The 23,991-nt window shown below is 42.3% G+C and overlaps 2 protein-coding genes across 2 annotated transcripts in view; both read left to right on the top strand.

The window, feature by feature from the left end:
• Positions 1-23,991, top strand: part of LRRC28 (leucine rich repeat containing 28) — a 74,255-nt gene that overhangs the window by 2,784 nt on the left and 47,480 nt on the right. The window contains exons 2-5 of the mRNA XM_044979473.1: positions 7,021-7,248; positions 13,174-13,214; positions 16,078-16,115; positions 16,910-17,047. Coding sequence (XP_044835408.1) covers positions 7,081-7,248; positions 13,174-13,214; positions 16,078-16,115; positions 16,910-17,047 — 385 coding nt within the window. The 5' untranslated portion in view covers positions 7,021-7,080. The remainder of the gene's footprint in view (positions 1-7,020; positions 7,249-13,173; positions 13,215-16,077; positions 16,116-16,909; positions 17,048-23,991) is intronic.
• LOC123344047 lies at positions 29-6,690 on the top strand. Its single transcript, XM_044979782.1, has 3 exons — positions 29-398; positions 1,096-1,405; positions 6,678-6,690. The coding sequence occupies exons 1-3, from the start codon at positions 35-37 to the stop codon at positions 6,688-6,690; spliced, it is 687 nt and encodes a 228-aa protein (XP_044835717.1). The 5' UTR covers positions 29-34.

The raw sequence follows: 23,991 nt of genomic DNA, 5'->3' as shown, positions 1-23,991 counted from the left end.
AGACAGATTTCACGATGTATGACAGAAAGGGGCCATGACCGGGACACAGTGCAGTTCAGGATCAAAGAGAAGGACCTGCAGAATGCACACAACAAGGTGTAGGATGCAAACCACTGCTCCGGTGCTGCGCCGGTTTTGCAAAGAGCTGGACGCAATACTCAGCAGCAACTCCACCTCCACTGTGATGACTACTGTGGATACTTCAGTGGCTCGCATGCCAGTCGAAAGTGAACGGAGCCAAGAGGAGGAAATCTTGGATGAGGAGGGGGACCCAGAGGTAGAGGATGACTCTGAGGTCAGAGATGCATGCGGCCAGGACTTCTTTTCTACCCCAGAGGAGGCTAGCCAGTCTCAGCTATCTGATGTTGGTGAAGTGCAAGCAGGAGAGGAGGCCCCTGGTAAGTGGATTTGATTTTGGGAATCGCTGAAGCGAGTTGTTGGGGGCAGGAGGGTTGTAGAATGCAGGCTTGTCTCCCACCGCATGCCTAATCTCAGCAGCAAAATAGGCTGTTGATTGACTCCCTCACTTCATGGGAATCTCCTTCTGAGATCTCCAGGAACTCAGGTGGAGATACTGGGCAATCCGCTGCCGCGGGTTCTTTGACAGAGCTGCTTTTTTTCTTGCCCCATTAATGGTAACTTTCCTGCACTACTGTGCCGTCCTGGGATTGGGGTGGGGATGGGGATGGACCATTGCTGCACACAGATGAGCTGCATAGGGGCCAAGGAGGAAGCCGCAGTCTTGGAGAAGACCCTCCCTTGATTCCCTGCTCACCCTCAGCAGCGAGATATCTTCCATAATGATCACATTCTGTGGAAAATGTGGGGACAGGAATGATTATCAGGCTCCCCCATACTGCTGGCTCTCCCCAAGAGCCACGCGCCCAGTGTATAGCAGGGTCCGGGAAGAGTGATTTACCCTGCCCCTGCGGCTGCTCACCATTTTGGGGATCTTGTGGCTCATGTGTGCTTTCCTGGGGTCAGCCAGTTAGTGGCAGGTGTGTGAGTACTGGCTGTGTCTTAAATCACTGAATCGGTGTTCTTTGTGTTGCAAACAATAGTGCTTCTGTAAAATGTTGCGTTTAAACTTCACAGAGATGACCTTGGGAGCCCAGCCTCCCTCTTTGTTATTGGCAGCTGAATGGCTGTGCAGAATTAGAAGGCGGCCGAGAAGAGCTAAGGAGGACTTTCTGCCTGATGTTATGATGCACTCCGTCACTGAGAAACAGAAATTGAAGGAGTGGCAGGACAGCGAGAAGAGGGACCGAAAGGAGAACACGGCACGCCAGAATGAAGCCACGGAGCGGCTCTTAAAGGTTATGGAGCACCAAGCAGACACACTCCAGGCGATACTAGCTCTGCAAACCAAGCAGCTTCGCACCCGCCCTCCCCCACAGCCGCTGTCGCAAAACTTTCCCATGCTCCCCCCAGACACCGCCAACACACTCTTATCAACCTCCTGGCTCCAGTATATACCCACGGCATTCTACTCGTCCCCCATCGCAATCCAGCACTGCAAACTCCCACTACCCACTGCACTCGCACCCATCCCTCTGCAGTTTGGCCCTGCTGAAGTACAGTACCCACTGCACTGTACTCCAAAGGAGGTTGGATATGATCCCTGGACATACACAAATCTTTAGCCATCCTGGGACCCCGCCTCCTCCTGGGACCTTCCCTTCCTCCATTCCCCTCACGGCTGATGGCTTTTTTTGGTTTGACACTCTCCTCCAGTTGTTGTTTTTAAATAAAAGAATTGTGTTGGTTTGTAAGCCATCTTTATTCTATTAATTGAAAGCACAAAGAGCCCTGCAAAGCAACATACAATTATGTTAAACCCCCATATTGCATTGTCTGCACCAATCACCTCCTAGCAATACAAGCACTGCACTCCTAAGCATAGCAACAAATATTAGTGGCTTTCAGCTTAAAATTGCTGCCTCACGGCATTGCTGATGCTTATAGCCCCATGCTGTGCCTTTCTAATAGCCCTGGTCTCTGGCTGTTCAAATTCAGCCTCCAGGTGCTGAGTCCAGCCCTGAGTGAAATTTTCACCCTTCCCTTCACAAATATGGAGCATACAGCCCATGACTATAAGCATAGGAATATTGTCATCGGCCAGGTTCAGCTTCGCATAGTGGCAGTGCTAGCGGGCTTTTAAATGACCAAAAGCACACTCAACAGACATTCGGCATTTGCTCAGCCTGTTACTGATCTGCTCCTTGCTGCTGTCAAGTTGCCCTGTGTATGGCTTCATAAGCCACGGCATTAAGGGGTAGGCAGGGTCTCCCAGCATCACAATGGGCATTTCGACTTCCCCTACGGTGATCTTCTGGTCCAGTAAGAAAGTCCCTGCTTTCAGCTTCCTGAACAAGCCAGCATTCTGAAAGGTGCATGTGTCATGCACCTTTCCAGACCAGCATGCGTTAATGTCTGTGAAATGCTCACGGTGATCCACAAGCACCTGGTGAACCGTTGAGAAGTACCCCTTGCGATTAATGTACTGAGTGGCTAGGTGGTCTGGTGCCAGAATTGGAATATGCATGCCATCTATTGCCCCTCCGCAGTTAGGGAAGCCCATTTGTGCAAAGCCATCTACAATGTTATGCACTGTGCTCAGCACCCCCATGAATACCACAAGCAATCTCGTGTCATAGCTACTACGTGTGGTGAGATCAAAATCGCACTCCTCTTGCCTTTGTAGTTTAAGGAATAACTTCACTGCCACTCATGATGTGTTGGTCAGAGTGAGCAACATACTGGTCAACAGTTCGGGATCCATTCTTGCAGCCCAAAGAGGCAGGGTGCATAATACACAAACCACTGAAAGTTGGCACCAAATTTGGACGGAAGCACAGGGATTGTTGGCATGCAAAGCAGTGCATCACAGGGCTTTGGGACAAGACACAGGATGCCCCGTGACTCCCTCCGCCTTCCCACAACTCTTAGTAGCAGAGGGATAGCTGGCCAGAGTGCACTGCTCCGAATACTGCTGCAAGTGCCGCAAGTGTGAGCACACTATTGCGCAGGCATTTGACAGTGTGAACGCACAACAGTGGTTTCCCCTCAATGCTCTGAGCGGTGCTGTAACTCCCGGGGCTGTAACTCTGCCAGTGTAAACATGCCCTAAGACTGTCCACAAAGAACTGTCAATCATAGTAAGGCTGTTTCTGATGTGGATGCTGGCTCACTTGGAATTGTACTGATGCTGTCTTACTTACAGGTAACTGAACAGCCATAAAATAGTTATGACCAATGTTCCCTCTAAATTTTTCCATCCATGTGCAGAATAAATTGTATGTGCACCGAGGTATGTGCACCACCAGTAGAAACAAAAAACTTAACTTTTGTAAAAATATTTATTATAATCTACCATAGGGATAATTACTCCAGCCAGGACAGGTTAGGCATTTTAGAATTCACTACTCAAAGAATTAAATGTAAGTGTATGAGAAATAAAAATTATGAAATGCATAGACCAGTCAAAACACTAAAATAACACACTTTGAAAGAATAAAATTACAGAGAATATATGTGCATTGCAGGAAATACCAAGAAGAAACACCACCAACAATAATAATAATACAAGTATATGTTGGGAGGTGAATGTGAAAGACACTGTGTGTTAGCGAGATACATAGACTGTGTGGGTGTGAGTGAGAGAGACAGAGACTGTGAGCTGGCTGTTGGGGAAACCTCAGAAACAGTGCACTGTCTCTTTAAGAAAGGCACTCAGTTACACTGCTGCAGCTCCAGTCCTGAGTCAGCCTGTGTCCCTGATCTCCTGCTCTGGGGCGGGGAAAGGGGGACATCCTGACCTCAGTGCCCCCCACCCCTCCACCAGGGCCGGCTCCAGACCCCAGCGCGCCAAGCGCACTCTGGCGGTCGCCGGTCCCGCGGCTCCGGGGGACCTCCCGCAGGCATGACTGCGGAGGGTCCGCTGGTCCCGTGGCTCCGGTGGAGCATCCGCAGGCATTCCTGCGGGAGGTCCACCAGAGCCATGGGACCAGCGGACCCTCCGCAGGCACGTCTGCAAGAGGTCCCCCGGAGCCGCGGGACCGGCGACCGCCAGAGTGCGCCCCGCGCCGCTCTGCTTGGGGCGGTGGAATTCCTAGAGCCGCCCCTGCCTCCACACACTGCCAGCAAGAGGGTCCCAGGAGCAGCTACATGACGGAGCAACATGGTGGGTGGGGCACCTGAACTCATGCTGCTGGCTGTGCATGATCTGCTTATCAGCTGGGTGGCATTTGAATGTTTCCTGGTCAGCCCCACAAGCAAGCAACTTACAGGGAACACAGGTTATGACTCTTTCAGAACTGACCTGAGGGTAACTCAGTCTGCTGAGTTAGAGGTGAAGGGCACTGAAGTGTATGAGGGATGTTATGTCTGAGCTGTGGTTAGCATTTCTGAATGGCCTATAAAGAAGATAGTTATGTAACTCTACAGAAGAATATGGACTGTTTGTGAAGGCTTGTTCTGGAGCTCAAGAGCATTACTCAAACTGATAAGGTAGTTTGATCTATACAAGGAGTCTTAGTCTTATCTGAGAGACAAGGTTGTATTTACAACAATTACTGTTCAATAGATAAAGTTCACATTGATTTCTGGGTAGCTGGTCATCTTCCAGGACTACTTGTGGTTAAAAATGCCTTCATCAAGAAAAAGTTAAGAGAGCAAACAGAAAATATTGTTGGTAGATAGGAGCTGTTAGCTCCCTGGTCTGTTCTTTCATTATGAATGTAAACTTGTCTGCCTAAGTCCCTGGCACATTGGCAGAATAGACCATTGAATAGACTTCCTGTGCTAGGCTCCTAATCAATACTCTTGATACCTGTTTTTTTTTTTGTTAAACAAATTCTTATTTATAGCAGTGCTAGTCAAGATAGTATCCCACTGTAGGCGGAAGCATAAAGAGAATTATGTTAGTTAACACTATACAGCAGAAGTAAAATGAAGTCTGTGGGAGTTCAGGCTTAGATTGATTTTTAGTTTTGTTACCTTAGCACGTTTCATTTTCTATTTTTTTTTTCTTTTTCAAATCTGAAGTGTATTTTTTTTTTAACCTTTCCTCATAGGTCAAGTTTTTTATACCTTTTATCATTTTTGTTGCTGTCTTCTGGACTCTCCGATTTCTTTACATCTTTCCTAAAATGTGGCACCCAGAATTGGACACAGCACTCCAGCTGAGACCTCACCAGTGCTGAGTAGAGAGGGACAGTTCTCTCCTGTGCCTTATGTACAACACTCCTAAAACATGTCAGAATGTTAGCCTTTTTTGCAAGTGCATCATGTTGTTGACTCGTATTCAATTTGTGTCTACTATAACCTTCAGACCCTTTTCAGCAGTACTAACACCTACCCAGTTACTTCCCATTTTGTAGTTGCATTTGATTTTCCCTTCCTAACTGAAGAACTTTGCTTTCCTACTCCCATACACCCATTCATCCCCCCCACCCAGATGTGCAGCACCTCCCCCATAGCCCCATTCATCTCCCTCCCCCCACCCCCCAGACATGCAGCACCTCCTGCCGCCCATAGACCCATTCATCCTCCCACCTGACCAAGCAGCACCTCCCCCGCCCCCCCGACCCATTCATCCCCTCCCGGCCATATAGCACCTCCCATCCCTCATACACCCCTTCATCCCCATCCGCAAATTTTGTAAGCATGCTCTCTACTCCAGTGCTTCTCAAACTAGGGCCTCCGCTTGTTTAGGGAAAGCCCCTGGTGGGCCAGGCTGGTTTGTTTACCTGCCACGTCCGCAGGTTCGGCCGATCACAGCTCCCAGTGGCCGTGATTTGCCACTCCAGGCCAATGGGAGCTGCGGGAAGCAGCACGGGCTGAGGGACGTACTGGCCGCCGCTTCCCGCAGCCCCCATTGGCCTGGAGCGGCGAACCGCGGCCAGTGGGAGCTGCGATCAGCCGAACCTGTGGACACAGCAGGTAAACAAACTGGCCTGGCCCACCAGGGGCTTTCCCTGAACAAGCGGCGGCCCTAGTTTGAGAACCACTGCTCTACTCCATTATCCCAAGTCATTAATGAAAATATTGACTAGTACCACATTCAAAACTGACCCTTGCGGAATCCCACTAGCTATGTCCTCCCAACTGGATAGAAACCATTGATAACTACTCTTTGAGTACAGTATTTAAATCAGTTTTTCATCTACTTCATAATTATTTCATCTAAACCACATTTCCTTATTTTGCTTATGAGAATGTCATGTGGGACTGTGGGTATGTCTACACAGCAAAGAAAATCCTGTGGCTAGCCCATGCCGGCCAACTCGGGCTCGTGGGGCCTGGGCTGCAGGGCTGTTTCATTTCAGTGTAGACTTGGGCTCGGGGTGGAGTCTGGACTCAGGGACCTTCCCACCCCATAGGCTCCTACAAAGCAATGAAACAGCCCCACAAGCCCCAGTCGGCTGGCACAGGCCAATGGCCGGTGTCTAGTTGCTGGGTAGACATACCCTGTGTCAAAAGTCTTACCAAAATGCAGTTTATATCACATCTACTTCTTCCCCACATTCACTAGGCATGAACCCTGTCAATGAAAATTCGGTTGGATTGACATGATTTGTTCTTGAGAAATCCATGCTGGCTATTCCCTTTAACTCTGTTATCCCCTCGGTACTTTCAAATTGATTGTTTAATAATTTGTTCCAATATCTTTCCAGGTCTCAAAGTTAGGCTTACAGGTCTATAATTCCCCAGGTGCTCTTTGTTCCCCTTTTTAAAATTAGGTACTATGTTTGTCCTTTTCCAGTCCTCTGGGACCTCACCCATCCTCCATGAGTTCTTGACAGTAAGTGCTAATGATTCTAAGATTGCTTCAGGTAGTTCCTTAAGAATTATAGGAAGAATTTCATCTTGCCAACTTGAATATATCTAACTTATCTAAATAGTCTTCAGCCTGTTCTTTCCCTATTTTGGCTTGTGTTCCTTACTCCATGTTGTTAACGTTAGTTGTATTGAGTATCTCATTGCTACAATGTTTTCCTTTTCTTGCTTTCTCTTTAGAAATGGATGTGCATTCAGAAGATGTAGAGCTCTAATGTGAAGCCTGCGACAAAGTCAACAATGGCATCAGAACTTTGTAAAACGATCTCTGAGGCAAAGCTGGAAAGGCACAAGAACTTGTTCTTAAATTACCGAAATCTGCATAATTTTCCTTTGGAATTATTGAAAGATGAGGGTCTGCAGTACCTGGAGAGACTCTATATGAAAAGAAACTCCTTGACCACCCTGGTATGATAAGTTGTTATACTTCTTATTGTCTGTATGTTTATAGTAGTTTGATAAATTCTGATTTGAAAAGAGTGATGAAGTGCATTTTTGTAGCCTGCTGCTGGTCTTTCAGAAAAGCTGATCCTGAATGGTGCTAAACACCATTGAGAAGATTTAAACACCACATTCTGTTATATATGTTGGAAATTCAGATATCCAATAGATAAGATTTTTGGTGGGCTTCAGGTCTCTCAGCATATGCACAGTGTGCCCAGCCATTTGATAGCGTTTGATAGGTGTTTATCTAACCTTCTCTTAAAAATCTCCAGTGATGGAGATTCCACAACCTGCCTACGTAATTTATGACAATGTTTAACCACCTTGACGGGCAGTTTTTCCTAATGTCCATCCTAAGCCTCTCTTGCTGCAATTTAAGCCCATTGCTGCTTGTCCTATCCTCAGAAGTTAAGAAGAAGAATTTTCTCTCTTTTCCTTGTTAACCTTTTATGTACTTGAAAACTGTTACTAAAGCCCTGCAAAAACCCATGGATATCTGCTATATATCTGTAGATATCTACATCTGCGGATGTGAATATCTTTGTGGATCGCGGCTTGGATGCGGATACAAATTTTATATCTGTGCAGGGCTCTAGTTATCATGTCCCCTCTCAGTCTTCTGTTCTCCAGACTAAATAAACCCTATTTTTTCAATCTTCCCTCCTAGGTAATGTTTTCTAGACCTTTAATAATTTTTGTTGCTCTTCTCTGGACTTTCTCCAATTTGTCCACATCATTCCTAAAATTTGGCATCCAGAAGTGGACACAATACTCCAGTTGAGGCCTAATCAGCGTGGAGTACTCGATCATAAGCCGGTTCGTTTATAAGCCGACCCCCACAAGATGGATAAGTAAAAATGGAAAATGTTTATAATCCATTCATAAGACGACCCTATAATTCAGGGGTCAGCAGACTTTGGCTCCCAGGCCATCAGGATAAGCCACTGGGGGCTGAGACAGTTTGTTTACCTCGAGCATCCACAGGCACGGAGGTAAACCTAAATAAACAAAGTGTCCTGGCGTGCCAGCTGCTTACCCTGACAGGACAGCAACTGGTGGGGAAATTTTTGGGGAGGGGGAGAGAAGAGAAGCTGGGAGTCAGGGGAGTAACCCCTGTGACCACCTCCACATGACCCCACCCCTAGCCTGGGACCCCCACACTCTCCCCATCCCCATCCCTTCCCACCTTATCTGGAGAGGGCAAGGGGAGGATGTCTCTGACATTGGCCGTGATTCCCCGTTCCCGGCCAATGGGAGCTGCGGGGGGTGGTGCCAGGAGGCAAGGGCAACACACGGAGACCTCTGCCCGCCCCCACCCGGGGGCCTGCAGGGAAGTGGTGACAGCCGCTTCTGAGAATGGCACGGGGCCTGCGGCGCCACAGGGGGCAATCCCGCGGGCCGGATCCAAAGCCCTGAGGGGCCAGATCTGGCCTGTGGGCTGTAGTTTGCCCACCCCGATCTCATAGACTCATAAACTTTAAAGTCAGAAGGGACCATTATGATCATCTAGTCTGACCTCCTGCACAATGCAGGCCATAGAATCTCACCCACCCACTCCTGTAACAAACCCCTAACCTATGTCTGAGTTATTGAAGTCCTCAGATTGTGGTTTGAAGACCTCAAGCTGCAGAGAATCCTCCAGCAAGTGACCCGTGCCCCATGCTGCAGAGGAAGGCGAAAAACCTCCAGGGCCTCTGCCAATCTGCCCTGGAGGAAAATTCCTTCCCGACCCCAAATATGGTGATTAGTTAAACCCTGAGCATGTGGGCAAGACTCACCAGCCAGCACTCAGGAAAGAATTCTCTCTAGTAATTCAGATCCCACCCCATCTAACATCCCATCACAGACCACTGGGCATACTTACCTGCTGATAATCAAAGTTCAATTGCCAAATTAATTGCCAAAATTAGGCTATCCCGTCATACCATCCCCTCCATAAACTTATCAAGCTTAGTCTTGAAGCCAGATATGTCTTTTGCCCCCACTACTCCCCTTGGAAGGCTGTTCCAGAACATCACTCCTCTAATGGTTAGAAACCTTCATCTAATTTCACGTTTAAACTTCCTAGTGTCCAGTTTATATCCATTTGTTCTTGTGTCCACATTGGTACTGAGCTTAAATAATTCCTCTCCCTCCCTGGTATTTATTCCTCTGATATATTTATAGAGAGCAATCATATCTCCCCTCAGCCTTCTTTTGGTTAGGCTAAACAAGCCAAGCTCTTTGAGTCTCCTTTCATATGACAGGTTTTCCAGTTCTCAGATCATCCTAGTAGCCCTTCTCTGTTCCAGTTTGAATTCATCCTTCTTAAACATGGGAGACCAGAACTGCACACAGTATTCCAGATGAGGTCTCACCAGTGCCTTGTAGAATGGTACTAACACCTCCTTATCTCTACTGGAAATACCTCCCCTGATGCATCCTAAATCTGCATTAGCTTTTTTAACGGCCACATCACATTGGCGGCTCATAGTCATCCTGTGATCGACCAATACTCCGAGGTCCTTCTCCTCCTCTGTTACTTCCAACTGATGTGTCCCCAATTTATAACTAAAATTCTTGTTATTAATCCCTAAATGCATGACCTTGCACTTTTCACTATTAAATTTCATCCTATTACTATTACTCCAGTTTACAAGATCATGCAGATCTTCCTGTATGGTATCCCGGTCCTTCTCTGTGTTAGCAATACCTCCCAGCTTTGTGTCATCCGCAGACTTTATTAGCACATTCCCACTTTTTGTGCCAAGGTCAGTAATAAAAAAATTAAATAAGATTGGTCCCAAAACTGATCCCTGAGGAACTCCACTAGTAACCTCCTTCCAGCCTGACAGTTCACCTTTCAGTACGACCCATTGTAGTCTCCTCTTTAACCAATTCCTTATCCACCTTTCAATTTTCATATTGGTCCCCATCTTTTCGATCTAAATCATCAATGAAGATATTGAACAGAACAGGATCCAGAACTGATCCCTGTGGGACCCACTCCATATGCCCTTCCAGCTTGACTGTGAATCACTGATAACTACTAAGTAGGCACTCATCAAGGATATCCAACACAGTCTGAAGTTGACTGCATCTACATTACAGGTCGTTAGAGAAATCTCATTTGAAGAGATTGACCGTACAATTGCCCTGTCCTGTTCAAAACCAGTTCAGGGATGACCACAGGTGCCTTGGCAGGTCATACCTTCTGGGATGATGGTTTTTAACTCGTGGCTTGCACTTGCATTGTGCAGAGGAAATAGACTAGAAACTGTCTTGGAAAAGCTCCGCTGCAGGCATCATCGACTACGGTAGTCTGCCATGAGCTTCATATCATTCAGGATGTTGTCAATTTCTGAGACGATCTGAGCTTGATAACTGCAGCAGATATCGTTGGCAAAGATAAACTTGCGTGAGAGTGTTGCTGGCAAGTCATTGATGTACACGTTAAATAGTATTGGTGAAGAAACTGAACCTTGAGGAAGACCATTAATCTGACACTTCCAGGAACTGCAATGGTTGTCTACATGTATTCTGAACTACCTGTTTTGGAGGAAGAGATGTACTACTTCGATCAGCCAATGCAGGGCAACTCATGAGAGTTTACACAGAATGCCTCTGTGCCAAACCATGTCATAAGCGGCAGTCAATTCCAGGAAGACTGCTCCTATCTTTAGATTTTGTTACAAATGATTTTAGAGAAAGATGGCCAAGGCCAAGACTTGATCACAGGTGGTATGTCCCTTCCCGAACCCTGCCTGTTTAACCTCCAAGACATCATCCAGTTCTAGAGCAATTCATTTGAGGATCAAACACTCAAAACCCTTGAAATCTGTTTCACTTTGCAAGGGAAAGCCAACAAGTAAATTTTTTGGGAGGGCGGGGGAGAGGTGAGTGGCAGTTGAAGAGAAAATACTACATTAAAATAGACACACCAGAAGTATCTGTTAGATTAATAAATAGTTTAGGGCAAGAATTCATTAAGATTGATCTAGAGTTAGGTTAGATTGAAACTTTTTTCCATTAGAACTTAAAGCAAAAAATGTTTGCTGGGTTTTTAAGGGTCAAGCTAGTTTCTGCATTTATTTGGTTAACACCGAGAAAAATATACAAGGAAAAGAACATTGCGCAAAAACTTTTCTATGCTATATTATGTGGAAAATGAATGTATTGTAATACAAACTTTCCAGCAGGTGGCAACCACTGCTTAGGTATCTCCTCATTTCTTCTGTGGCTTGAGTGACACTTTCATATAGAAAATTGATTCAGTTGTGGAGTTGCTGGTTGCTGCTTCATGGTTAAGGCTGAGTTGAGGTTTGCACTTTAATCAGTGATGTTCAACATCATTGTTATGTATGAGAAATATGCATATCTTGCCTATGTTATACAAATTTCAAATTGTGGCGAAATATGTTAACTAAAAAGTGTGTTTTAAGAAGGAATATTGTTTAAATTTAGATGAAGAATGAACATGAAAACTGCCAAACTCTGTAAGTGATTGTGCTGTGATACTGTGTGCTGTTAAATGTTCTTCATTAAAACTTATTTCCAGTTCTGCATGTCTAAACTCTGCATTCCATATAATTAAAACCAGAATTTTAAAATCAAAATGCAGTCACTGCATTTAAAGTAGATTTCCTAAGCAATAAAATCTTCTTAACCTTGAATATGGGTTTTCAATATGGCTTCCAGCATAACATATTCCATCCTCTCCTAAAATTCCTACTAGTTGCCGTTTCCAAGAAAACCTAGGGACCTGTCTTGATTGACACAAAGGGTGTGTTTTTCAACCATGTTAGCTCAGTTGAGTTAGCTAAACATGACTGAAAAACCCTACTATGCTTCAGGCTAACATGTTTCCCTACTAGGCTAAAATACACCCAATTAGCACAGCTTCAAACCCAATTCTGATGTCTGACTCGGCTCATTTGCACAACTCAAGCAATTCAGAACAGCCAATTTCTGGCCACGCTGGCCAGCTGACGTTTTCCCTGTTATGAGAAGCTTTCAGATGGCATAAAACCATCGGTTAGCTCCCACACCAATTTCCCTTCCCTCTGGGGTATAGAGAATGTATCAGGGGAGGAAAAGGGACCACATGCAACCCAAGGGGAATAAACCACAGGTACGAGTTCGAGCAACTTCTAGTCCGACTAGCTCAGAATCAGAGAGTTGTTGCCATATCCCTCGTTATTTTTGCTCTCTTGCACTGAATGGAGCTCAGATGCAGGAGAAAATCTAACCTGCTGTGTCTTAAAATTATTAAAATAGCCGTATTGATCCCAGTGTGTTGACTGCCATAATTTTTGTTTACGCTTAAAAAGACTATCCAGAAACAGGCATGCGCACCCAGGAGTGAGTTAGAATACAGGAAAGGACGTGCATCTTGACATGCATAAAGAAATATGGGTTTGATATTTCTGGTACAGAGGTGTTGAATAAACTGTAGAGGATGCAGGTCTTGTCCTGCTGCTCTGCAGTATTACAAAGAAAATATATGTTGTTTAGGAGGTGGTCTTGCATGCTTCCTGCTTTTTACTACTGCTGTAAATCAGTGAACATTTTCTTTCCAGCAGCTGCTTAGGAAACCCCTCTATCTCATCTCCAACTCGTTAGCTTTAATTCCTTTTCAAAAGCTAAGTATTGATAATCCATTCTTCAAACCTTGGAGGGCTGGATGCAATTTGCTCTAGATCCCATCAATGTCACTTCTAGACTATGAAAGAATGGCACCAGGTGCTCCATTTTCTCATCCTTCCATCCCCATGGCTGAGTGTTGCTGATTTTGTTCTACTGTACACAGTTCTACTGAAACACACTTGTGATATCTCTTGTTGGCATGGTTATTAAAATGAGTAGGACTCGTTAGTTTTTTAAATAATAAATCTCTTTTTTCTTTTTCAGCCAGAAAACCTTGCACAGAAGCTTCCAAACCTCGTGGAATTGTGAGTGTTGGAGTTTTGACCAACTTTATTATGCTAATCAGTGTCAAATTATTTAAAAAAAAAAAGAATGCTTTGTTTGTGTACATTTTTCCTTTTCAGTATAATGTGGTTTTTCCTCCTTGGTAATAAAATGCGGTACTTTGGCTACTAGCTACATTCAGTCCCATGCTGAAATTTCTTTCCATGTCATAATTTCTTGTTCAGATTGTGTTGTGAGGGAATGTTGATTTCCTCCACCCCATCCGGTAAGAAAGTGGTGTGTACTGGTCTTCATACCAGGGCTGTGCACCTTAATCCAGCTGCGGGAGGCAACACATCTGTTGTATTGTCCTTTTCAATTAAGTATAGCCCATTTGGGTAGTAGATGCATAATACATTTTTTGAGCCCTACATTTGATGTAGTTCACCAAACAACCATCATGCAATAGAACTGAACTTTAAATATGCTCTCCCTACCTCCCATACTGTTTTATGACAGCTATGACCTGATCTTAATGGATGGTTTGGTAGTGCAGTGTGTTTTTGAAGTACATACTGTAAATTCAAACTTAAAGGAAGCATGGGGTGTTTGAACAGTATAAGTTATCTGTCTGAGCTTGTCTTCTCAATTTGGCTGTTGAAACTGCACCTTTCTAGGACTAATGTCCACAACATAGTTTAACTGTTTTGTAGGTCATTGCAGTCTCCAGCTTGCTGAAGAGACAATCTTGCCTCATCTTGCCCTATATTTTGGGTTCGCATACACTGGAACAGTGGAACAACTTTCTTGTATTTGATATATTTAAGAGTGTTTGACATTTTGCCACCAGGCATCAAGAACTTTTAGTATTATCTGATGATGCCTTTAGAAGAGCAATCCTAAAATTGCTTGGAGGAGGTTAATTTAAGAAGCAGCAAATAAGCAAAAGAAGTCTATTAATATATATTTACTTGATTTAGTTATCTCATGACCACCAAGCTTTGTTGTGCTACCATTATCCCATGTATTTGGTATGTAGGTGATTGCAATTGTTCTGCAGCTTCTGTAGGTCAAGTAACACAATTTAAATTGTTAGCTGAGATAATAATTGGTTTGGGGCTAGAGCAGAAAATGAAGTAAAAAGAATAATTTGCCAATAGGTTCATATTTAAAATGCTGATTTGTTACTGTATATATACCTCCTTTACTTTAGAGCAGTGTTTCCTATACTCTTGAAAGCTGAGCTCCCCTTCAGGAAAATAAAATTGAATATATCCCCCTTGCAATACCACCATGTGTTTTCAAAGATCTACTCATCTTAGTGTAATTACTTTCCATGCTTCCCACCAGGGGTGCACCCCTCACACAGAAACTTTTTTGGTGTAGAGCAGTGTTTCTCAAACTGGGGCCATCGCTTGTGTAAGGAAAGCCCCTGGCAGGCCGGGCCAGTTTGTTTACCTGCCCCGTTTGCTGGTCCAGCCGATCGTGTCTCCCCCTGGCCGCAGTTCGCTGCTCCAGGCCAATGGGAGCTGCTGGAAGTGGCGGCCAGTATGTCCCTCAGCCTGCGCCACTTCCAGCAGCTCCCATTGGCCTGTAGCGGTGAACCACGGCCAGTGGGAGCTGCGATCGGCCGGACCTGCGGATGTGGCAGGTAAATAAACTGGCCCGGCCCGCCAGGGGCTTTCCCTACACAAGCGGAGGCCCCAGTTTGAGAAACACTGGTGTAGAGCTTTGTAATGATACTTCTGCTTTCTTATGTCCTTTGAGCAGTGAAATACTTTGTGTCAACATTAATGATCATACTTACCATCCACTGAAATGAGTGGGAGAGTTCACACTTTGGAGATATTGTTTCAGGCTGTCTTCAAACACAGGCAGACATTGCTACATAAGTTACACATGGTTTCCATTGTGAAAGTATTCTACACAACCACAAACACGAAGGACATACTTTTAAAAAACAGAAAACTGAGACTCTGCAGAACAATGGAAAAGTCTATATCCTCACTTCACCAGTTAGATCTTCCCATCTTCCCAGAGGGACACGACCCTGCTTTTGGGAAACATTGTTTCACAGTGCAATAGAAAAACTGCTTGTTCAAATCTTTTACACGCATGCTTAAATCATGAGAGTACTCATTATCTTTTGAGAATAGACATTGTAACTCTATTTTCAGGTATTGATTGCTTGCCTACAAACTTCATATAGTCTTTCTGTTTTCAAGCAGATCTTTACAGTTTAAAAGATATGGATTAAGCTCTTCTCAAATTGTAGTAATTACGGGTGTTCACCACCAGGGAGCCCTAAATGCACTTTATCAACCTTAAAATAGCCACCGAAACTTGTCTGGACTTGTCACTGTATTTACTGGTTGAAAATTGTTTTTGTAAAATTTAATTTAGTACTTTACATTTAAAAAAAAATCACATTATCGTGACAAGTAGATTCTGCATGCTTGTGTAAGTGTACATAGTTGATTTATTTGTTTGGTTTTTCCCTGTACACAGCAGGAGAGGACCTATGGCAGAATTTAGTGCAATCTGGTGACTCCTGATTTATTTTTCCTATCCTGGATATTTTGTTGTTATGAAGAAAAATTGCATTCAACAGCTTGAAATGAAACAGTTGCGAGTACAATGATCATGTGCATTACATTTGAATATTCTAATAATCATCAGCTAAGACATTCTTGATCTTAATTTCTGTTCATGATTTAAATAGATTATAAGTGAAACCTTAGAATATGTTAATTAGTGTTGTAAAATTTACTGTCATGCTCAGAAAGAGAAATGTCTGTGAAGGTTTTTTTCTCTTCCAATTTCAGATTGAACATTTTGCCAACTGATTATCTAACCAAAGTCCTTGAGGGTAACAGGTGGTGTTGTTTGTTCTTTTCCCCCCAGGTACCTTCATTCAAATAACATAGTTGTTGTACCTGAAGGTAAGTGCCCTACTAGCTTCAAAATAAGTGGCAGAAACTATCAAATATTTTATTCTATTCAGTAAAAGGCCTGTTTTCCTTATGTTCCCATGAAATTCTGAAGATATCCACAGAAATACACCACTGTAGTGCTTAGAATGTTGATATCCTTGTTTGTACTATGTTAAACTATTTTATTAAACTTTCAGATGCATCTACATGTTGTTCGCTCTAGTTCCAATTACAGGAAGTGAAAAGACTAAATGGCACTTATCAATAAAACAACGTTCCAGGATCATTCCTGCTCGCTAAGCCAATTATTACATACAATACTTTCATTTTGCTTGGTCATGATTGGTAGGTTTAAACCTAAAGCATCAATAATTGCATTGGCCTTTCTATTCCTTTCATTTTATTGTGGAGCAAACATGTCCTACCTTCAGAAAAGAAAACTTTAAATTCCCAGTCTGGGGTGAGTAAATCAGATAAAGATGATGGCAAAGTAAAGTAAAAAGTAATTTCATGGGAGAAGAATCATGGTTGGAATAATATCAAAATCTATGGTCTCTTATGTGTGATTTATTTTTTTTCATATTTCTATACCCCCAATACTGCTTGTTATCAATAGAAGCGCTTACAAATACTTAACTCCCATGACATTCAGTTATGAGACCAATGGTTTTAATACCTCACAGTCTGCTCAGATATAGGAATTAGATATTGAGGCCTTCTATCATCTCATAGTCCTATTAAGGTTTTAACATTACTCCTGGGTCACATTCATTTTTTTTTTTTGGTCTCTATTCTCTCACTAGCTATTGGCTCCTTGGTTAAACTGCAGTTTCTGGACCTAAGTGACAACGCTCTTGAAATTGTGTGCCCTGAGATTGGCCGCCTGAGGTCTTTACGTCACCTTCGATTAGCCAACAACCAACTGAAATACTTACCTGCAGGTGAGGGGATCAGAGCAGTGACAAATGGATCTGGCCTAAAACTAAATTTGTACGTGTATTTACGTTGTACACTTCAATTCTGTGATTTGAAAAAAAGGCTGATGCAAGTAAATTTTAGAGCAGAATGGGCAGGGGGACTGTTATCCTCAGTTTTATATAGTGCCAAACATACTCTGTGTTTAACAAATAAAAAGTCGTAATTTTCCCAGTAGCATGCTATTTCTGATGGTGGACTTTGGATAGAAAAATGTCCGAAGGATTCTTTTTTCATATGGATCGTCTATGATATTCTTTGCTATTGTATCAATAATATTTCAAGCTTCTTGAAGGAGACATAAAACGCTAACAACAAACGTCGCATTGACAAAATGACCTTAATTCCTATTTTACAGAATTTAAAGGATTAAAGTCTTCTCTTACTCTTATGTCGCAACTGTCCCGTGTCTATGGTCCCTAAAGAGACACTACTCATGTAGCTTTGCCTGTAGTTTATTTACCTCACTGTGGCAATAGATGACAAATGTTGATCTAACCGCTTATTAAAAAAAGCAAGTACATCACTTCCTCAATATAACGCCACCCGATATAACACGAATTTGGATATAACGCGTTAGAGCAGTGCTCCAGGGAGGCGGGGCTGCACACTCGGGTGGATCAAAGCAAGTTCAATATAACACGGACTCACCTATAATGTGGTAAGATTTTTTTGGCTCCCAAGGACAGCGTTATATCGAGGTAGAGGTGTATTGTCCAAAAGAAATCTGACACACCATTAGAAAAAGATTGACCCTTGGCATTTTTTCAACGGCTTTATTTTGTTTCTTGCTTATCAAAGCATTTAAAAGTAACTTTCCCCCAAATGAAGCTGTTTGCTTGTCAGGTTGTTTTTTAAAACCTTGGTTTGTTTTTTACTGTGTTTTGATCTGTGCAGAAGATAGCGTCTAAGGTCAGCATTTCAAAAAATGATTTACTTAATCTAACAGGATTAACTTTTGGCTGGAATTTTAACTAAATTTTGAACATGTCCTTCATGTGTTTGCAAAACACAAATTTTGCATTCTTTAGGAAGATGCTATAGCTGTTTCTTAAAGCTTTGAGCACAGAAATTGAGCTGTCCTTTGCCTCTGTTTTTTAAGCTGTAATAAGGTAAGCTTTACAGACTAATGCAAAAAGTGGTGGTGATTAGAAATTATAAATGTACACAACTCTGTATGTAATGAAATTACATAAACCTGTAAACATTATGACACAAAGCAAGTAAAATTTTCATCAGCTTTCAGATAGATGCTTCTTTCTTTTGAGTTTGCATGAGGATGCTTGTGTTCCTTATAGATAACTTACCTTGCGGTGTCATACCATGAAAGAAAGATTTGTTCAAAGAAAAACTGACACATTTCCTGCAAAACTTCACACACAAACTTAAAAAGGTTCCAAAAAAGGAGACTTTTAAAAGGATAATTTACATTACTGAAAGGTTGATTGTGTCTACCACGTTTGATTAGGAACTAGTGTTACTGTGTAGGCAAGCTGCATTTATTTCCTTGTGAATTATATGAAATTTTGGATGTTAAGCTTCCTTATTTTGTGCACTCAAAGCCTTGGGTGCATGAAAATTTCAGATGCACAGCAGGCTGTTTGTATGCCAGAGGATCCAGCAACATTTAGGTGTTGTGGTGCTGATGTAGGGTCTATGTATATAAACAGCTTAATGCTACTCTTACTAACCACTTCCTTTTCAAAATGCTGTCTGTATGGCTGAACGATATGCAGCTTGTGCATTATCAGTCTGAGCAAAATGAATCTTTCATTTCTGTGAAGCGTTAGCTCTGCTACTCTATTGCATTGAATGTTTCCTGCCCATAATGCTTCCTGGAGGGAAACTTCATAAGTACATTTGAATAGCTTTTGTCTTGTCATTACAAAAGATTGTGAACATTTTTATTCACAGAACTCTGCAAGGAGGATTAATTAATGAAATGTTGGATTTTTAAAACCTGGAGGAAATAAGTTAAGGATTCTAAGGGAGATTGGCATCTTAATGGGACGAAATTAGGGGCCCAAGATAATCTTCATCCAAGAATATTAAAGGAACTGGCAGATGAAATTGCAAGCCCATTACCAAGAATTTTTAAGGAATCTGTAAACTCAGGGGCTGTACCGTATGACTGGAGAATTGCTAATATAGTTCCTATCTTTAAGAAAGGGAAAAAACGTGGTTCGGGCAACTACAGGCCTGTCAGTTTGACATCTGTAGTATGCAAGGTCTTGAAAAAAAATTTGAAGGAAAAAGTAGTCAAGGACATTGAGGTCAATGGTAATTGGGACAAAATACAACATGGTTTTACAAAAGGTAGATCCTGCCAAACCAACCTGATCTCCTTCATTGAGACGCTAACAGATTTTTTAGACAAAGGAAATGCAGTGGATCTAATTTGCCTCGATTTCAGTAAGGCATTTGATACGGTTCCACATGGGGAATTATTAGCTAAATTGGAAAAGATGGGGATCAATATGAAAATTGAAAGGTGGATAAGAAACTGGTTAAAGGGGAGACGACAACAGATCGTACTGAAAGTTGAATTGTCAGGCTGGAGGGAAGTTACTAGTAGAGTTCCTCAGGGATCGGTTTTGGGACCAGTCTTATTTAATCTTTTTATTACTGACCTTGGCACAAAAAGTGGGAATGTGCTAATAAAGTTTGCGGATGACACAAAGCTGGGAGGTATTGCTAACACAGAGAAGGACCGGGATACCATACAGGAAGATCTGCATGACCTTGTAAACTGGAGTAATAGTAATAGGATGAAATTTAATAGTGAAAAGTGGAAGGTCGTGCATTTAGGGATTAATAACAAGAACTATTGTTATAAGCTGGGGAGGCATCAGTTGGAAGTAACTGAGGAGGAGCAGGACCTTGGAGTATTGGTTGATCACAGGATGACTATGAGCCGCCAATGTGATATTGTGAAAAAAGCTAATGCGGTCTTGGGATGCATCAGGCGAGGTATTTACAGTAGAGATAAGGAGGTGTTAGTACCATTCTACAAGGCACTGGTGAGACCTCATCTGGAATATTGTGTGCAGTTCTGGTCTTCCATGTTTAAGAAGGATGAATTCAAACTGGAACAGAGAAGGGCTACTAGGATGATCCGAGAACTGGAAAACCTGTCATATGAAAGGAGACTCAAAGAGCTTGGCTTGTTTAGCCTAACCAAAAGAAGGCTGAGGGGAGATATGATTGCTCTCTATAAATATATCAGAGGAGCAAATACCAGGGAGGGAGAGGAATTATTTAAGCTCAGTACCAATGTGGACACAAGAACAAATGGATATAAACTGGCTATCAGGAAGTTTAGACTTGTAATTAGACGAAGGTATCTAACTATCAGAGAGTGAAGTTCTGGAACAGCCTTCCAAGAGGAATAGTGGGGGCAAAAGACATATCTGGCTTCAAGACTAAGCTTGATAAATTTATGGAGGGGATGGTATAATGGGATAGCCTAATTTTGGCAATGAATTCGTCTTTGACTACTACCAGTAAATATGCCCAATGGCTTGTGATGGGATGTTGGATGGGGTGGGATCTGAGTTACTACAGAGAATTCTTTCCTGGGTGTCTGGCTGGAGAGTCTTGCCCACATGCTCAGGGTTTAGCTGATTGCCATATTTGGGGTCAGGAAGAAATTTTCCTCCAGGGCAGATTGGCAGAAGCCCTGTGAGCACAGGTCACTTGCTGGAAGATTCTCTGCACCTTGAAGTCTTTAAACCATAATTTGAGAACTTCAATGGCTCAGACACGAGTTTGATACAGGAGTGGGTGGGTGAGATTCTGTGGCCTGCATTGTGCAGGAGGTCAGACTAGATGATCATAATGGTCCCATCTGACCTTAAAGTCTATGATTCTGTGAAGTTTTGATAAATAGCTTGAAATGGTCTAGTCTCTTTTAGTTATGTTGGGGTACAGGTAGCATGTGAACCTCATAGTAAGCTGTTCTACAGTATTCATGCTAGAAAGCTGGCAGATTTAATAAAATGGATGAAACTGAGCTCTAACTTCATGGTAGCATAAAATGTTTTTCTAGTTTTAATGTTTTTTGCCAACTACCTCTCTTTATCTGGATAGTACACTGCTGCTAGGCAAGGACAGCTGCTTCTTCCCTCCTTTTGGTAATCAGAGGGTGTTACAGAATAACCAGCAAATTACCTAGTTGGTAGAACTGAAAAATCTGTGACTTAAAATACAGCTTGTTAGAAAAAACAAAATGGCTTGCAGGTACATGAGATGGTAAATTGTTAGTCACCTATCAGCCCTGGTGCCCTTTTTTGGGTGTTTTTTTTTTTTTTTAACTCTTGGCTTAGTCCCAAGTAAAGTGGATTTGCTTGCCATTTGTACATATCACACAAGCACTACATAGCTGGTAATAAAGACTGTGACCGGAATAGCAGAAAGCATCAGGTCACAATGGAAGATCCAAATAAGTCAGCAAGCAGCGATCAGCCATTCTGTAACCGGACAGGCTAACCTATAGCATAATGTCTCTACATGAAAAAAACCATATTTAAGAACTTTTGGCCTGACCTTCCAAGTACTGAGTGCCCTCAACACCTAATGAAGTTGTGAGCACCTAGTGGAATGAAGTCCTATGCTCAGTAATATTCTTAATGACCTTGATGATGTTCAGACAGTTTTAATTGCGACTTCAAGACAGTGTGGCTGTAATAACACGTGAGTGATCAAACATTTACAGGAATATTCCAGCACACTTCAAATTTTTGAGCTGAACTATGTCCTCTTCCTTGGTTGTAGCTGGTTAGTAGGTGTAGCAAACATTAAAATTAATCTAAATCACAGTAAACAGTTGGGTCACTGTCGTTTTTAGATACTGCTTTCACAATGATGCCCTCATTAAACGCTAGAAGTTAGCTTTAGACTTGTCATACAGAACACAGAAATAGCTTTATTTAAAAAAAAAATTTCAGGGAAAAGATGAGCCTTATGGGGGCATGGACTGTGTTCCTCTTATTTGGAAAGCATCTAGCCCATTTTGGCACTACCATAATATATACACATCTTCCTTTGATGCTTATTAAAGGTGACAGAGTCAGTGCCATCCAATGATTAGATTATTTGGTTTGGCCTCAAGGCACCTTGGTTAAATTCAGACTCAGCCATTAAATCAGTCTGGCTTCCTTTTCTTCTTCTTTAAAATTTTATAAAACCTTATTTATCCCACAGATGAAGTGGTAGAGCTGATGACAAAACATACCCACATATAAATAACAAAAGTGCCCAATTTTGAGGGGGTGGGTGGGAAATTGTCCAGAATAAACATGCAAACCTTCATAATATCTTGCAATAAAATTGGTTAGAAGGAAAATGTTTTATAAAAGCCTCTTCAAGTAAGTTTTTGAATGTACTGCTGTTAGGGTTAGTTACTAGACGGGCATCTTCACATGAAATGGCAGCCATCAGTATCTGGATCCTACTTCCACCACAGCCATCTTTACAAAGTCAGCACTGCTTCAAAGAATCACTGATGATGATAAGCAATAAGAAACAAATGTATTGTGAGGCATAAGGTTTGCAAAGTTCTTGGAGCTCTTTTCTGATGAATGTTCAAATCATTTTATTTAATAAAGTGTAAATTATGACGTTTTAAGGTTTAATAACCTGTCTTGCTTGGTATTTGTACACAATATTATTGAATATAAAGTACATTTCTCTGATACTTACAATTAACTGTACCAGTTTATCTCCAAAATTCTTGAGGGTTGGGGACGGGGGTAGAGCTGACTCCCTAAATGGATTATCTCTTTTGATAGGTAGGCTGATTCTTCATATAGCTAAGAAAATCATATCCTCTAAAGCAGTGGTTCCCAAACTTGTTCCGCCGCTTGTGCAGGGAAAGCCCCTGGCGGGCCGGGCTGGTTTGTTTACCTGCCACGTCCGCAGGTTTGGCCAATTGCGGCTCCCAGTGGCCGTGGTTCGCTGCTCCCGGCCAACGGGAGCTGCTGCTATTGTGCATAACCTAACTTCTACTCTGTTTAGAGATTTCTTATTCTCATTTCAAAGCTTTGTTTTACAAGTTCTAGTTCAGAATTGTTTCTCTTAGCTGTAGATTTTCCACTATTTGTGCCTGTTGCAATTATACTATAATTTGTCTGTGCAGATCTTCCAGTTCTAAACAGCTACTTAGTTTGTAATAAGGTTTAGCTTCAGTTTCTCATTCACAATTACGTACAGGATTCTTTAATGCGTTTTAAAAAAAAACTTTAAGCTTAATATTTACTGTTTATGAGAGGCCTTTTCCACAAAAGTAGTATTGCATCATATCACTTGTTCCACCTGAATTCCTTTGCAAACTGTTGAATAGATATTTTGTCCAGACTTAAATTTAGGTCAGGGGTATTTCTGATGTGTAATCCATTGCTGTAGACATGGCTACTGTTATGGTTCAGCTTGATTTCAAATCATAATGTTTTGAGGATAGAGTGTTGTTTCCATTTTTAGGGGTTAAATTTTGGTTGCACCGAAGTCAACGAATCCAGGTTTTGGCACTAGATGTCGTTAAAATGAGGGTGTGTTAATTGGCTCACTGTAGTTACAGTTAAGTCTTCATGTATGACAAGACAGGTGTTTTTATTGCATGTTACTTGAGATACATGTTGCTTGTTAGATGCAAGTTGTAGCATCTTGCTCTGACTTAATTAAAAATAAGGTTATGTTTATTCAGCAAATGTTATAGTTAATTATAGATTTAGTAAATGAAAAGCTTAATGTTTTGCCAAGTTTTGAAGGAAATTGAAGTAATTAAACAAAGACTTGTGCGTGGTTTATGCTCCCAACCCATGTTTTGGCAAAGTTCCCTTTCAATAAATGTGTGCATTGCTTTTTAAAAAAAACATTTAAGAAAAAATTAGCAAATACCTTTGGTTGGAGCAAA

Source organism: Mauremys mutica, chromosome 11, assembly GCF_020497125.1.
Source record: "Mauremys mutica isolate MM-2020 ecotype Southern chromosome 11, ASM2049712v1, whole genome shotgun sequence".
NCBI classification, from domain to species: Eukaryota; Metazoa; Chordata; order Testudines; family Geoemydidae; genus Mauremys; species Mauremys mutica.
Note: the sequence above shows the minus strand (reverse complement) of the source record. Positions and strands in the feature narration are given on the sequence as shown.

What these genes read in the sequence shown, in the direction of transcription:
- LOC123344047 (XM_044979782.1), top strand. Translation starts at nt 35, where the DNA reads ATGACCGGGACACAGTGCAGTTCAGGATCAAAGAGAAGGACCTGCAGA. An exon ending in AGCAGGAGAGGAGGCCCCTG is followed by an intron (nt 399 to 1,095) that starts GTAAGTGGATTT and finishes TAAACTTCACAG; the next exon opens with AGATGACCTTGGGAGCCCAG.